The 15,732-nt window shown below is 42.0% G+C and overlaps 1 protein-coding gene across 3 annotated transcripts in view; it reads right to left on the bottom strand.

Moving 5' to 3' along the window:
• edil3a (EGF-like repeats and discoidin I-like domains 3a) overlaps nt 1-15,732 on the bottom strand; it is a 205,158-nt gene that overhangs the window by 140,987 nt on the left and 48,439 nt on the right. Inside the window, exon 2 of one of the 3 annotated variants that reach the window (XM_079872935.1) lies at nt 1,741-1,770. The exons of 1 other annotated variant lie outside the window; for it this stretch is intronic. In XM_079872935.1, the coding sequence (XP_079729061.1) occupies nt 1,741-1,770 (30 nt within the window). The remainder of the gene's footprint in view (nt 1-1,740; nt 1,771-15,732) is intronic. One more of the 3 variants, XM_079872936.1, reaches the window with a different exon arrangement.

Genomic DNA, 15,732 nt, shown 5'->3' with positions numbered 1-15,732 from the left:
ACATTCAAATAAAAGATTGGTATCAAAGAGCAAACCCAGGTTCCTAACCGACAACGAAGACAGAAAGAGCAGCCATGAAGTGTTACACAGTATTCTAGGTTATTACGTGAGGAAGTTTTTTGTCCAATAATTAGAATGTCTGTTTTTTCAGAATTAAGTAGTAGGAAATGACTAGTCATCCATTTTTTATATATCAGCTATGCATTCCGTTAATTTAGTGAATTGGTAAGTTTGATTTAGTGATTTATTTCGTAAGCTGAGTATAATTAGCATAACAGTGAAAACTTATGCCATGCTTCCTAATGATATCTCCTAAGCGTATCATGTACAGAGTGAACAGCAAAGGTCCTAGCACTGAGCCTTGTGGTACGCCATACTGAACTTTTGATCAAAAAGACATCTCTTAATTTACTGCTACAAACTAATAACGGTCAGATAAGTATGATTTAAACCATGCTAATGCAATTCCACTTATGCCAACATAATTTTCGAGTCTATTTAAAAGAATGATGTGGTCGATAGTATCAAATGCAGCACCAAGATCGAGTAACACTAATAGAGAGATACAACCACGATCGGATGATAAGAGCAAATCATTTGTGACTCTAATGAGAGCTGTCTCAGTACTATGGTATGGTCTAAATCTTGACTGAAAATCCTCGCAGATACCTGTACCATTTATTTTTAAAAAGGAACATAGTTGTGAGGATACTGCCTTTTCTAGTATCTTTGACAGTAAAGTTAGATTCGAGATCGGCCTGTAATTGACTAATTCTGTAGGATCAAGTTGCGGTTTTCTAACAAGCGGTTTAATCATAGCCAGCTTAAAAGTTTTTGGTACGTATCCAAATGACAAAGATTAATTAATGATATTAAGAAGAAGAAGAAGAAAATTTGCTGAACAACGGTAATTTTGTCTCTACATAAGAGAATCAAAAGAGAATCTAAATCATCATAAGTCTAAAAATGTACACAGAAGTCTACCTGAAACTGTCTATGGTGACAGAGAGCAAAAGAAGTATGTGCATCTTGTTCACAATATGAGAGGAACACTCGGGAACGTGAAGACGTGAGGGGTGGAGTGTTTTATTGAAAGCTTGGAACCCAATAAAACAACGAGGCAGGAGAGAAGAATCAGAGCGCTCTTCAAAGCAGCACAGCTCACAGAGATCAGTGGGCTTGAGAACTAGTGCTGACCAGGCGCGATGAGAGGAATCAATGGGTGTGCTACTGAGGAGCCAAGGAGGTCGAGAGAAGGTGGAGAAAAGCAAACACCTTATATTACTCAATGTGTGTGTGTGTGTGTGTGTGTGTTTTCGAATATGTATCCACAGTGCAAAATCTGCAGAACTATAACATTTTATAAAAGGTAAGAAAAAATGTCAACAGTGACAGCAACCAAATTCGATCGCGAGTGAGCGATCAGAATAGCAGCATTTGAAAAGAGACCAGGTGATATTTCATAAGCGGGGATTTATGACGCAGGTTTTGAGATGCTCTATGCATCAATGTCATGGTGAGAAGACAGAATAACACAGCAAGGACGATGTGACATTAGAAGAGATCTTGAGAAGGTGTGAAGAAACAGGTAAGGGAAGAGCTCTGAAAAAGACGTGTGAAATTCATGCAGGGAAGGTCACACATGCCAAAACTGACAACAGTAGAAGGAAGTGCAACAAAGAGAGATACAGAAGCCAAATGAGGGGAGCACAACAATTACCATATCTAGATATATCCCACCTGCTGAAGTCGGATCCTCACCATCTGCTGCTATAGAGGGATATGACGAAATTGGAGGGGAGGAAGGAGAGAAAGAGAGAGGTGGTAAATCCTCTTTCATGTAATCTATCTGGTAACACCAAAGCTATTGAAATTTAACAGGTGTTTTTTTTTCATAATGACAATTTTTAATAACCTGAGATAGGCCTTACACTAGTGATTGACAGCAAAAAAAAACAAAAAAAAAAACGGATGGTTTTGCACATATTTATATCATACATAATACATACTATTTTATGTATTTTTTTAATAATCTTCTATTAAATTAATATCTTCTCTTTTCTAACACACACAAAAAAAGGCCAATTTCAGGGGACACTCCCAGTGCTTCCATTCTTACAGATATGTGATCTTCAGAGAGTTTTATTCTGACATATTTCATAACCTGAGAAAGGCTGACAGGCCTTACATTAGTGACTGACTAAAAAAAAATATAATAAAATAAAACACCGGGAAGCCCATACTTATTTCATACATATATGACACTGTCTGTTGCAATTCTGTTCGTAGAGCACATATCAGCTGAACCCACTCAAAATCCATTTGTGACGTCTGAAAATGTGCGGTGGATGGAAGAAGAATATAATACGGCTGTCATCTCCTTTCATACTCATTACTTATTTTAGCTCTCCCAACCGGACCGTCTGACTGCTGCTGCTGTGTAAATGTAGCTGATGACCGTTCTCATAATCGCCTGAAGGTCAGGCTCTTTGGAATTAGGACAGTCTCGTAGGGCAAGTTTTAATACAATATCTAAACGTTGTTGTTGCTGTCTGACCCTGCCACTCGCTCAGCCGGAGCACAGCCCGTATTTATCATTCAGCAGCAGCTCTCAGATTATCCGGCTGAGTATGCATGTGTTTGACTGTTAATCGCTGTGCTGTGGGCCTTAAAGGCAAGGATGAACCCGACCTGTCTCCAGCCATTATCATCGACCTCCATCAACCTGATCAGGTTGCAGCAGGAAGACTCCTGGCACACTTTCTTTTTCTTCTTCACTCTGTCTTCATCCAATTCATCTCACTTCAGCTCTTCTTGGGTCCCGATCATATCAGGACTGAGGTTAAGTTTTCCTCATTGGCTGTATGTGATGAATTGTTTGGGTTTTTGTGGTGTTGGTGGAAATTGGAGGTTAACTCTCTCTAGAGGGATATTAGTGGTCTGTCTGTACAAGGAGCAATGTAAAAAAGAAGCATTATATGGCTTCATCATACTGCTGGGGTGTACAGTGTGTGGGCCAGAACTATTTGATGTAATTAAAAATGAGTTCATGCGTCTAGTCATCTAGAGCATACAGTATAAGGAGACATATCTGTGGACCACATAGAAAGACACAAGTCATTTAATTTCCTGTCCTCTGTGTACTCTCCCATCAAGAAAAATGACAGAATCCAATAAAAATCAAGAAAAAAATTCCATTTGATATTAAACTTGATTCTACTTCCTTTGGTATTTTCATCCAGAGACAGAGATGTAGAAAGTCAAAGCCAAAGTCAATAATCCATGTAAACAAGCAGAAGACAGAGCGACAGCGAGAAAAAGAGAGATATCTGAGCTGTGCGGATGCACCAACCCAGTAACAACGCAGCTATTCAGGTGCGTGCCAGTGTCTGCTACTCTACAACATCCATAAGAGTCATTATCTGAGCCAAGACAGAAGTTTAACTATAAAAAGACATGCACAGGCACTGTGTTACAAGCTTCTATGTGCCAAACACAGCCTTTCCTGGCAAATATAAACACACATACACAACCAGGGCACAAAGTACGCCTTTATGTTAAAACAATTCAAAGGCACAGGAACACACATTTACACCATTTATACTATAGCCATAAAACAGCTGTGTAGCATTTTAAAGAGCTGCATGAATACAAATATAACATCACACATCCAAGCACTTGACTCCATCCATTGTGAGTTGTATCTTGTTGTGGTTTTCTACTGTATTGCTGTTCTATCTTTCTTTTACAGAGCAGAGTGACAGCTCACAGACATGAAAGGGCCAGTCCCCATGCTACATCTTCCGACTTTCTTGCTTCCCCTCATTCTGCTGGGTCTGGTTTCTAGAACCTTCTTTGAGTCTTGTGTTATCTTCTCTCTGAAACATACTGCTGCACACTAGGGATTTGGCCCGGCGCCTCTAACATGAAAAACAAGGTTGCGAAAGGGGGGACAAGAGTGTGTGTGTATTTGTGTGTGTGTGTGTGTGTGTGTGTGTTGGGCAGGTCTTTGGTGAGGAAAAAAACAAAACTAAAATTTTGTATCACAAATGTGCTCAACATGACATCACGCAAGGTGTCTGGAAAATGCCCACTGAAGTGTAATGAAAGCAAACCACACTGTCCTTCACATGACAACTGGTCTTCACATACAATGAACTACCTTGGTGTCAGCATGGATTTTGTGGCATGGTGCCATTAAAAAAAAAAAAAAAAAAAAAATATATATATATATATATATATATATATATATATATATATATATATATATATATATATATATTCGTAGTTCCCTTTCGAGGGAACTCGCACTGCGTCGTGAAACGACTCTTTGGGGAACGCTCCCTTAGCGTGCGCCTCTGAAGTATGAATGAAACTAATCCAATCCTGATTGGTGTTGCGTCATGACGTAACATGTGACGGCATAACCGGATGCATAAAAGTGACGCTGGCACACACACACATTAGCTTTCGCTCTTCAGCAAGCGCTCTCTGTGAAACTGTCTGTCTTATTTGATGTTGTTTGTCAGTGAAATCCTCTATATTATGGCGAGTGAAGTTACACTAGGTGTGTGCACCCCTGCCCTATATTTCTCACGGGTGGAGACACGCATCAGTTGTGTGTACACTGTTAGGAGCGCAGCACGCACAGCCAGTTCTCGAGGGGGCTGCCTGTGAACACTAAGTGAAAGTACTATAGAGTGCTGTGCTCCCACTTGGCTCGCGATCCCCGCGGTTCGAGTCCCGCGTCCGTTGAGGCAGCGCGGTGGCTTGGATCGTGGGGATCGCAGAAGGATCTCACGGATGAGAACGAGACTGCCGAGGCACTTTCTTGTTCATCATCCGCAGATTCTATAACGCTCGCTCACGACGCAGAAGCCCGCGATGTGGCTTCTTCTGCCCGTGACGAGTGCCCGATGCTTGAGCTATCTGCTTCTGAGGAAGTGGATGTGCTCAGCATCGGGAACGAGGAACATGAGTCACACTCGCCAGTGTTGTTGTAACCAAAAAAAAAAAAAAAAAAAGTTGTCCCACTACATTGCAATACAGAATCTATAGCTCGGATCTCGCGTTTGTCGAGGCAGCGCGTAGATGACGGCTACTCTGCAATAAAGATTCTGTGTGGGTGCGAGGCATGCACTGTCAGCTCCTGAGGGTGCTGGCTGTGGTTTTTAAGAAATATCTCGATGCACACAGCCGTGCTTTTCGGGTGTTTCAGCCTCGAGCCCGTTGACTTTCTTTTCGAAGAGATGAAAGCCAAATATATTGTGAACGACTCGAATCTCGCGTTTGTTGAGGCAGCGCTTAGATTACGAGTCTGCAATAAAAGGGACACACGCGATCTGTGAAATAATACTGTTTGGGTGCGAGGCATTCACAATCAGCTCCTGAGGGTGCTGGCAGTGTTCATTGAGAAATATATCGGCGCGAGTGCAATAAAAATAAGCCGTGCGCTGTCGGATGTTTCAAACCTCGCACCTGATGACTTTCTTCTCGAGGGATGAAAGCCAAATATATTGTAACGGCTCGAATCTCGCGTTTGCCGAGGCAGCGTGTAGATTACGAGACCGTATAAATAAATATTAAAACAGTATTGTCTGGTGATTATGGCTGCATTCAATTCTATGAATTAATATGATGGAATTGAAATGATGGAATATATTATCTGACCTTAAGTAGTTAGATAATTTAATTCAACCTACCATCCAGACCGTGTTTCACTTATCGAGTGTTTTTGGCTGCATTTAATTCTGAAGAATTAAAATGATGAGCAGCAAACGTCAAAAATCGTTTAAGATTTTTCCCTGCCGGTTCTCCGCTTCAGGGCATCGAAAACGAGACGAAGATGGCTGTCCCCCCCCCCCCGTGGAGGTATGAGCGAGAATCGCTCCTCCGCGGAGCCCTCAGGAAATCGATGTTTATATCCAGCTTCAAGTGCACTTTGGGACACATCGGTTTTCAGCGAATGCACGCTGTAAAAGGCGCCCAAAAGGCTTGCGGCCAGTGTTTGCGTTTGCCCATCGGAACTGTTTTCGATTTATTCCCTGCCGGTCCTCCGCTTCAGGGTGTCGAGAACGAAAACCCAAAGAGCCTCCCCTCTGGGGGAGCCCTCAGGAAATCGATATCTGTATCCCGCCGTAAAGTGCGCTTCGGGCCACAATGATTTCCAGTGAACGCACACCGTGGCGTTCACCCCAAAAGCTTGCAACAGGGCACCGACTATGGTTACCAAGTCTTTCTCGACTTTTTCCTGCCGGTCCTCCGCTTCAGGAGGTCGAGAATAGTGCTCGAAAAACACCCGAGGTCAGTCTCGAGGGGCTGGTTCCCTTAGATTTTGTAGAAGAATGGCAAAATGCCTTCCGAATATATCTATATGGGTCCTGAATATTATAAAATATGGGTACAGACTGCAGTTCGGTTACCGACCTCCCAAGTTTGCTGGGGTGGTACCGACTGCACAGGTTTCAGAACAGGCTCGGGTTATGGAACAAGAGGTACAGACTCTACTGGTCAAAGGGGCCATAGAAATTGTTCCCCTACCAGAGAAAGAGTCCGGGTTTTACAGCCGGTATAGTTCCAAAGGAGGATGGCGGGCTGAGGCCGATTTTAGATTTGAGGCAGTTGAATCGTTCTCTGAGGAGATTCAGGTTCAAGATGCTCACTATTCCCATCATCGTGAATCAAATCCGATCCGAGGATTGGTTTGTCACGATAGATCTAAAAGACGCCTATTTTCATGTCTCCATCCTTCCATGTCACAGGAGGTTCCTGAGGTTTGCTTTAGGGGGCGAAGCATACCAATATCGGGTTCTTCCGTTCGGCCCAGCACTCTCTCCCCGCATGTTCACTAAGTGTATGGATGCAGCTCTGGCTCCACTGAGGCTTCAGGGCATCCGTATTCTGAATTATATCGATGACTGGCTCATATTGGCCCAGTCTCGAGGAATGGCAGTTCGGCATCGAGATGTCGTTCTTGGCCACATTCAGAAATTGGGGTTGAGATTCTACACTAAGAAAAGTGTGTTAGAACCAGCTCAGGAAACTACTTTTCCGGGCGTGGTATGGAATTCGGGTACGATGCAGGCACGTATGTCTCCCGCACGTATCGAAATCCATCCTGACCATGGTGTCAGGGATAAAGCTAGGCCAGGCCATCACTGTAAAGCAATTTTAAAGACTGCTGGGCCTCATGGCAGCGGCATCCAACATAATTCCTTTGGGCCTTCTTCACATGAGGCCCCTTCAGTGGTGGCTCAAAGCCAAGGGGTTTTTCCCCCAAGGGGAATCCGTTCCGTATAATAAAGGTTACGCGCAGATGCCTTCGTTCCCTTTTTAATATGGAGAAATTCTTGGTTCTTGTCCCAAGGGCCAGTATTAGGGACGTCATGTCGCCGGGAAACCGTTTCGACAGGCGCTTCCCTCACTGGCTGGGGCGCGGTTATCGCTTTGCCAGGGGTCTGTGGCAGGACCATTATCATTCTTGGCATATAAATTGCCAAGAAATATTGGCTGTGTTCAGGGCTCTGAGGAGCTTCCTCCCAGACATCAAAGGTTACCACGTCTTGATACGTTCAGACAATACATCAGTGGTAGCGTATCTGAACCGACAAGGGGGGACTCAGATCGCGCCCTCTATCCAGATTGGCGCATAAGATTACATTATGGTCCCAAAGGGAAAATATTATCTATAAGAGCAATATATGTCCCGGGGGTTCAGAATCAGGGAGCAGACATCCTGTCGAGGCAGGGGCTGAGGCCCGGGGAATGGAGACTCCATCCAGAGGTGGTGGAGCTGATATGGCAGAGGTTTGGACCAATGGAAGTGGATCTTTTGCGTCTCGAGGGACGTCCCACTGTCCAGTTTGGTTCTCCCTCACTCATCCAGCCCCGCTGGGGTTGGATGCCATGGTACAGGCCTGGTCGAGGCTTCGCCTGTACGTTTTTCCCCCGATCGCTCTGCTCCTGGGAGTCCTGGAGAGGGTCCGTCAGGAGGGCATCAGTCTTCTTCTGGTTGCCCCGTTTTGGCCGGCCCGAATATGGTTTTCGGACTTAATTTCACTCCTGATAGCTCCGCCATGGCAGATTCCTTTGAGGAGGGATCTGTTATCTCAGGCGGAGGGCACTATATTCCATCCTCGCCCAGAGCTGTGGAAATTGTGGGTCTGGCCTTTGAGGGGGCTCAGTACCTAAATGCTGTCTATCATCTGGGGTGGTCTAAACCATTCTTATCTCCAGGGCTGCGTCGACTAGGAGATTATATGGCCTTAAGTGGAATGTTTTTCCACTTGGTGTAGAGAACGTGTGTTAGGTCCAGCTAACTGCCCAGTGGCTTCAGTTCTGGATTTTTTCTCAAGATCGTTCTCTGCGAATCTCTCCCCGTCCACTTGGATGGTGCACATGGATGCCATTGCGGCGTTCCATGCACCACTGAATATTGGGCCTTTGGGGAGGCACCATCTGGTCATACTATTTCTCCTTGGTACATAGAGGATGAGACTGACAGTCAGGTCCAGGGTTCCTTCCTGGTACCTGGCGGTGGTTCTCGAAGGGCTATCCCTGGCTCCCTTCGAATCCCTTCAGTCGGCTTTGCCTAGGACCTCACGTTCTAGATAGCCTTTCTCTTAGCTGCTACTTATAAAGAGACTGGGAGATCTCCAAGCCCTGGCATTAACGCCAGCTTGCTTGGGGTTTGCCCCGGCGGAGTTAAGGCCATCCTGCATCCGAGACCCAGCTATGTGCCTTAAGTGCAATTTAACATGGCTAGGTCCATGGTCCTGCAAGCATTTCATCCTCCACCACATGTGTCGGCAGAAGAGAAGAGGTTCCTTGCTCTGCCAGTCAGAGTTCCGAGTATTACCTTGAGAGGTCCTCTTCTTGGAGGAGGTCGGACTTACTGTAGTGTGTTTCGGGTCACCTAATGAGGGGCTCCCGGCTAAACAAACCATAAGTAGGCCTACAAGGTGCGCAATTTGCCTTCACCTTTGGCCGTAAGGGCTCATTCTACTAGAGGCATGGTGTCCTCTAGAGCCCTCCTCTTGGGAGTGCCCCTTCAGGAGGTCTGTGAGGCAAGCCGGTTAGGGCTACCCCACACACTTTTATCAGGTTTTATAGTCTGCACCTCCCTAGTACGCCGGGTGCACGTGTGCTCTCGTCCTAGTTGGGTGCCTGAGTTCAGTTTCACTCCAGGACAGGCATTTATCGGTGCGTGGCCTAGTGGGCATTCGTTCCCCAAAGAGTCGTTTCACGACGCAGTGCGAGTTCCCTCGAAAGGGAACGTCTCGGGTTATGACTATAACCCTTGTTCCCTGAGAAGGGAACGAGACACTGCGTCGTCCTGCCACGCCCCTCAATGCCTGAGAGCGGCTTGCTTCATCGCAAGGCTAATGTGTGTGTGTGCCAGCGTCACTTTTATGCATCCGGTTATGCCGTCACATGTTACGTCATGACGCAACACCAATCAGGATTGGATTAGTTTCATTCATACTTCAGAGGCGCACGCTAAGGGAGCGTTCCCCAAAGAGTCGTTTCACGACGCAGTGTCTCGTTCCCTTCTCAGGGAACAAGGGTTATAGTCATAACCCGAGACGTTATACATGTACTTACCATATAAAAGCTTTTGAAAGAAGGCTGCATTATTTGATCAAAATACAGTGAAAATTGTAGTGTTGCGAAATATTACAATTTAACCACTGTCCGTGTCCATCCCGGAATGACATTTTCAACTAAAATTTTTATAAATCTTGAATACTTTGGAGCATGAATACTTTTTTTTTTCTTTTTAAAGAAGACACTTGGCAGATTATTGTAGAAGTGAAAAATAAATATGAAAGTTAAAAAGTTGATGAAAATATAAAAATATATATTTTTATATTTGATATAAAATATATATTTTACAAAATATGTTTTACTCTAAAACTGCAAGAAAATCAAAGCCAAAAATCTAAACAAGTGGTGTTCCAAATGTAAGGTTGATATGTTAAGAAATGAGCTTTCAGTAAGATTTTGTTTTATAGTGAATTTATAGTTATTTCACTATAGTGAAAAGGTTTGGTACTGCCCCAAATGACAACCAGACTCCACTAATGGCCATATACGGACTCTTCCATTTCCATGTTTTGGGTGATCTGAACCATATATTTCCAGAATTTTCATACGATTTATGAAGACGACATCATATTCAGAAGTAATATGGGCAGTTTGGCAATATTTGATTTGAATCCAATCTCCAACAAACATAAAAGACATGCGGAAAGAACACGGATATGTGTTATAGCTCACCACCGCATCACGAATGGAGAATCTATCATTCATTTTGGTTACAATTTATTTTAAGGTGTCATTGTTACAGTGTAAAATTATATATTTAAGTACTGAGTAATATTAATTAACTGCATGTACTTACTATAGGGTTAGGGTAGGATTAGGATTTGGTTGAGGGTTAGTTGCATGCAATTATGCATAATTTACTGTTATTACTATGGTAAGTACATGTAACATATGTAACAAGGACACTAAAATAAAGTGTTAGCTTAATTTTTTTATTTATATTAAAAACTTTTTCAGACCTACTTTCTCAAAACAGAAAATTTAAGTTTAGTGACAACATGTTACGAAGTTTACATGGCACAATAACTGGTAGCCTACTGTTTTTATTAGAGCTTGATACAAATTTCACAATTTCAATTCATAAGCTTGTGATACGATTCTGATCTTGATTCGATATCGATCACATTTGTATAAATATCAGGTACAGTCGCTACATGTTCATTTTTCTCAAGAAAAAAATCACAACTAATGCTGTAAACATACAGGGAGCCTTGTCAGCTGATATTATTAAAAATTAAAACTAACAACTCAAATTAATAATAGTTATCTTAGATGTATAAATCTGCTTTGAGTGCACAAATAATACATTTCACAATGCTGCCTAAACATATTCGGTGATCGTCGCCAGAATTGTCTTATTATTGAGAGATGAGAGGGTCTGTGTTTCTTACCATTGGAAAAAGCGTAACGGCTAAACTTGGATGACGTGAGGCACCTCAGTCTATAATGGCAGTGACGTCAGGATGCAGGCTTGCCTTCCCATGGCTTTGCCACCATGCATTTTGTATATAGTGACCTTGAACGGTGTGGGGAAAATGTGATTGGTACAGACTGGTCCAATCAAGAGGTTGCAAGATCTTCACAAGTTTAATTAAAACCCGTACCTTGTCAATACGTGTGTTCGACTTCATGTGGCGCTGCGCAAACCAAATGGCGTATTAAATCAAAATACAGCATGAGTGACTCTTACAAAAAAAAAAAAAAAGCAAAGCTGATGTAATGTCTGTTTTATTCATACTGGAAGCCGGAGGGCGTCCTCAAGCAGAAAGTCCACATGTGAGACTCATAAAGACATAAATCTTATGACGTTCCAGGAATTTCCTTATACACAAAGGCATCCAGAGATCGCTGTAGCTGAATCAAAATCCCTTTCAGGAAAGTAATTTCGCTTTGCGGCCATCTTTGAAACGCCTCTGGGTCAGCTATTTCAGTCATGCATGGGGAAATGAACAGGGGATGAATGGGGCAACATAAAATTATCAAAAGCTGTTTGTGGCAAGCAGGACGGGGGCCGAGAGCCATGGGAACGGAGCAAGGCAGGTGATGCTTATTAACACTCACACCAACCAACCTTGCTCGGTTCCCATGGCTCTCGGGCCAGCCCTGCTTGCCACACTGTTCACCAAGGTTACGATTAAATTTCATATATGAAATCACTAATGAAATCTGACAACAACGGTATCATAAATGTGGTTTCTCATGCTCAAATAGCATTTAAAAAAATAGCTTATTTTTTAAACTGGAGCAGCAAATGCGCATACACAGTCCTAAGCGCGGGTCTCAGAACACTGACTGTTTCTATAGCAACCAGAGCTTCTAACACCACTTTCTCCCATTCATTGTAATATGAGTACACCATCTTTCTATTAGGGGTGTAAAGGTTCATGTATTCCTCCTAGACCGTCACGGCACGGATGATGTCATAGTTCGGTCCATACAGTCAGTCACAGGTGATCCACACTCCAATCCAGAAGGGGGCACTCGCGGTAATGCAATGCTGTTTGCTAACTGCCACAACAGGAAAAAAGAGCAGAAAAAGAAACGATCTATGCACTGACCCAAAAAAGACATCAGATAGCATGCAAGAGCTTGTCTACACGCTGAGTTACGATTAATTTTTGTGACACGCAAAGCTTCACGGAAAGAAAATGGCACGGCAGAAAGCGGTATCCTGTTTGTTGTTTTAAAGGGATAGTACACTTTGAAATTAAATTTTGGTATGTTTTAGCTTACCTCAAGGGCATCCAAGATGTAGGTGTCTTTTTTTCCGCAGTAGTGTCAATTTTGATTTTTTTTTTTTGACAGTCCTATAATGCAGGTCTGTGGTCACTGTCTCAAAGAGCATGCACAGAGTCCAAATTAAAACAATTCCCCATCGTCCAAATTGAACAATTCCCGATCGTAAGTACACATTGATGGCCTAAGACACGAAACGAGCGGTTTGTGTGAGAAAACGAACAGTATTTATATAGTTTTTTAACTCTTGTACACAGCCACGTCCTAGTGATCTGAGGGCGCTCGCGCATCCTGCTGTGTGACGTGTGCGCAGACTGGTGCATAGATAGATACACTAGAATAGATGCCGCCTTGCCTACGGCATTCGTTCCAATGAACTGCCGTAGCCAAGGCGAAATCTAGTGTATATATACCTATGCACCAGTCTGCGTACACGTCACACACCAGGATGCGAGCGCCCTCAGATCACTTGGACGTGGCTGTGTACAAGAGTTAAAAAACAATATAAATACTGTTCGTTTTCTCACACAAACCGCTCGTTTCGTGTCTTAGGCCATCAATGTGTACTTACGATCGGGAATTGTTTAATTTGGACGATGGGGAATTGTTTTAATTTGGACTCTGTGCATGCTCTTTGAGACAGTGACCACAGACCTGCATTATAGGACTGTCAAAAAAAAAAAATAATCAAAATTGACACTACTGCGGAAAAAAAGACACCTACATCTTGGATGCCCTTGAGGTAAGCTAAAACATACCAAAATTTAATTTCAAAGTGAACTATCCCTTTAAGCACAATGTTTTGTTTTTATTATGAGTGTACACAAATAAAAACAGACCCTGTGCAGTTTCGAATGATGTCTTACTCTTTTCTGTATGACCATAAATGGCGGAGTATAAATGACGGAGTATTTTAAGTTGTTTGCGCTGTTATAATGAGACAAAATCATTTGCCATTGTGCCGATTTGAGTCATGGAAGTCTTACTACAACAGTCCGGTGATGAAATATGCGTGTCCTGGAAATGGGAAGCCTCAGGTGCCGCTTCACTCGCTGTCTCCTCTTTGAAAGGTGAAGTAAGCTCTTGTTCTTGAAAAAGCATAATATTGTACATTGTGCATCCGCCATTGTCACTGCATGTTAATGAATTCTCAAGCGCAAAGAAAATGATATCATAGGCAATGCACAACACGCTAATCAAAAGTTTGAAAACAACCGTTGCATTTTACCGTGCAGCTTTGGTCAATCTATCAATTAAAGTAACAAATAAATAATTCCTTATTTTTTTTTATTTTTTTTTTAAGCAATCATGTATCTGGTGGGGTGGACATGTAAATGTAGCAAACTCGTATACGACGTGACCCCAAAACCGTGGTATGTACAATTTCACAGTACATTTAAGCCCTTTATAGTTTTTTTTTTTTTTTCTTTCCTTAATGGCAATAACTAATTTTGACTTGATGACAACAAACTAGTGTCTGCTTTTAAATAAGTCTAGAGAGGTTAGTTTTCAGGGAAGAAAGTGGCAGGAACCGGCAATGTTTCACACATTTTAATTCTAAAACAAACACAAAAAGAAAGTAAAGCAGCAGCCACTCACAGACGACAGCAGCACACACATAAATAAAACATAATGTAAATTTCCCAGGCCTGGTTCTCTCTCATCCTTCACTGTCGTCACTCCTCCTTTTATCCAACTGGAGCTCCTTTGTGAGATACCATTAGCAATCAAGCCACCGGCTTCGTCCTGCTTGCCACAATAAGATCACACTTATCTTTTTGTGCAAGTATTATAGCATTTTGCATCACTGTGATAATATTGTGCTTTTGCTGGAACATGTAGACTAGAGATATAAATCAGTAGACACTGGATCTGGGTGAAAAATTAGGTTGCATCTTCTCCTGAAGCAGCTCAAACACCATCTGAGCCAAACAGTGGCACCGCACAGTCTCTAACACTGACTCTTTAAACTGATTACAGGAAGAAAGACATTGCTGCCAGACCTCACAGACTCATTCAATTAGTGCTGGAACTGATGTGTTGTATCTGTTCCGCCCCATCCTTCTGACACTTTGATTAATTCTGTGTAACTAGTTAGATATGTAAAAGCTAATTCTTTCTTTTGATTCAGCTATATTTAATGGCTGATAAACAGCATTCGTTCTGAAAATAAAATCTGACAATCAGCTTTTTACGCAGGCTGTTGTAAATCCCTTGGGTCTAACAGAGAATTCAAAATCTGAGCAATTATATAATTACTGTGAAATGGTAGTTAGCCAGAATGGTTGTTAGCAGCCGTCATTATACTCATCCCAGGCATGCTACTGTAGAGAGGAGCCTTCCTTTACAAAGCAGCTCTTTCAAGATTCAGCGAGAGGAATGTATGCCGTTCAGTTAATCAAAAATGTGAGAGGAAACACTGAATTTGAAAATATGAAAGCAGTGGAGGTCAAGAGAGCAACACTTGAATGGCAAAAACTGAATATTGATGTAGACTTCTAAAAAACTGAATATGGATGTAGACTTCAAAAAAATGGTGTACAGTATACGTGTTCTTATGGCAACACAGACATCAATTAACTGCCAGTTAGACTCCAAGTATGTCAGTACTGGGTTTTGTAACACTGACATTTTGTGTATAGTAATTTTAACATCCCAAAGAAATAGAAACAATGTTAAACTTATTGTGGTTTAAAACTCTTCTACTGAGACAAAATTGAAACATGGTTGAATCATCCCAGTTTTTTAGCGGGCATCAAAACAGCCCATCCGATTCTACAATATTGCTGCTATTAGAGGGATAAAACAATTTTATAGCTCTGAGCATTCCAAGTACTACCTTTTTTTTTTTTTTTTTTTAAATAGAGATGCAGTACAGCAGCACTGCACAACCAACATTTTACAATATTCAGTTGTAAACTGTCAAAGTTCATGCTAATATAGGTGATTGATTGAATCTGTTTAACATAAAAGCTGTCAATTATTTTCATGTTATGATAGATAACCGATAAATGGCAGACAGTGAAATTATGTACTATTTTGTCTATAAAAATTACAAAAAAAGTTAATTTAGGCATTAAATTTCAATGTACCATTATGAAGTAGATGTTAATATTGAGATTTGCTAAAGATCAGATTTAACACGGTTTTAAATTATTAGTCCTTATAAAAAGATGAAATAATTGAGCATTGGATGATGTAAAAGAAAATCGAATTATGAATAATGCACAATTAACTCTTTCCCTGCCAGTGTTGTATTTTTTAGTTGCCAGCCAGCTCAAGCATTTTTGATCATATTTACAAAATATTATGGCCCTCGAATGGTGTTCGGCATTTTTCTCGATTACCATGCTTACCATGGATATAAACAACTGGGAAAATGTGTCAATA

Source organism: Squalius cephalus (assembly GCF_949319135.1).
Source record: "Squalius cephalus genome assembly, chromosome: 5".
NCBI classification, from domain to species: Eukaryota; Metazoa; Chordata; class Actinopteri; order Cypriniformes; family Leuciscidae; genus Squalius; species Squalius cephalus.
This window is presented reverse-complemented; position numbering and strand designations above follow the sequence as displayed.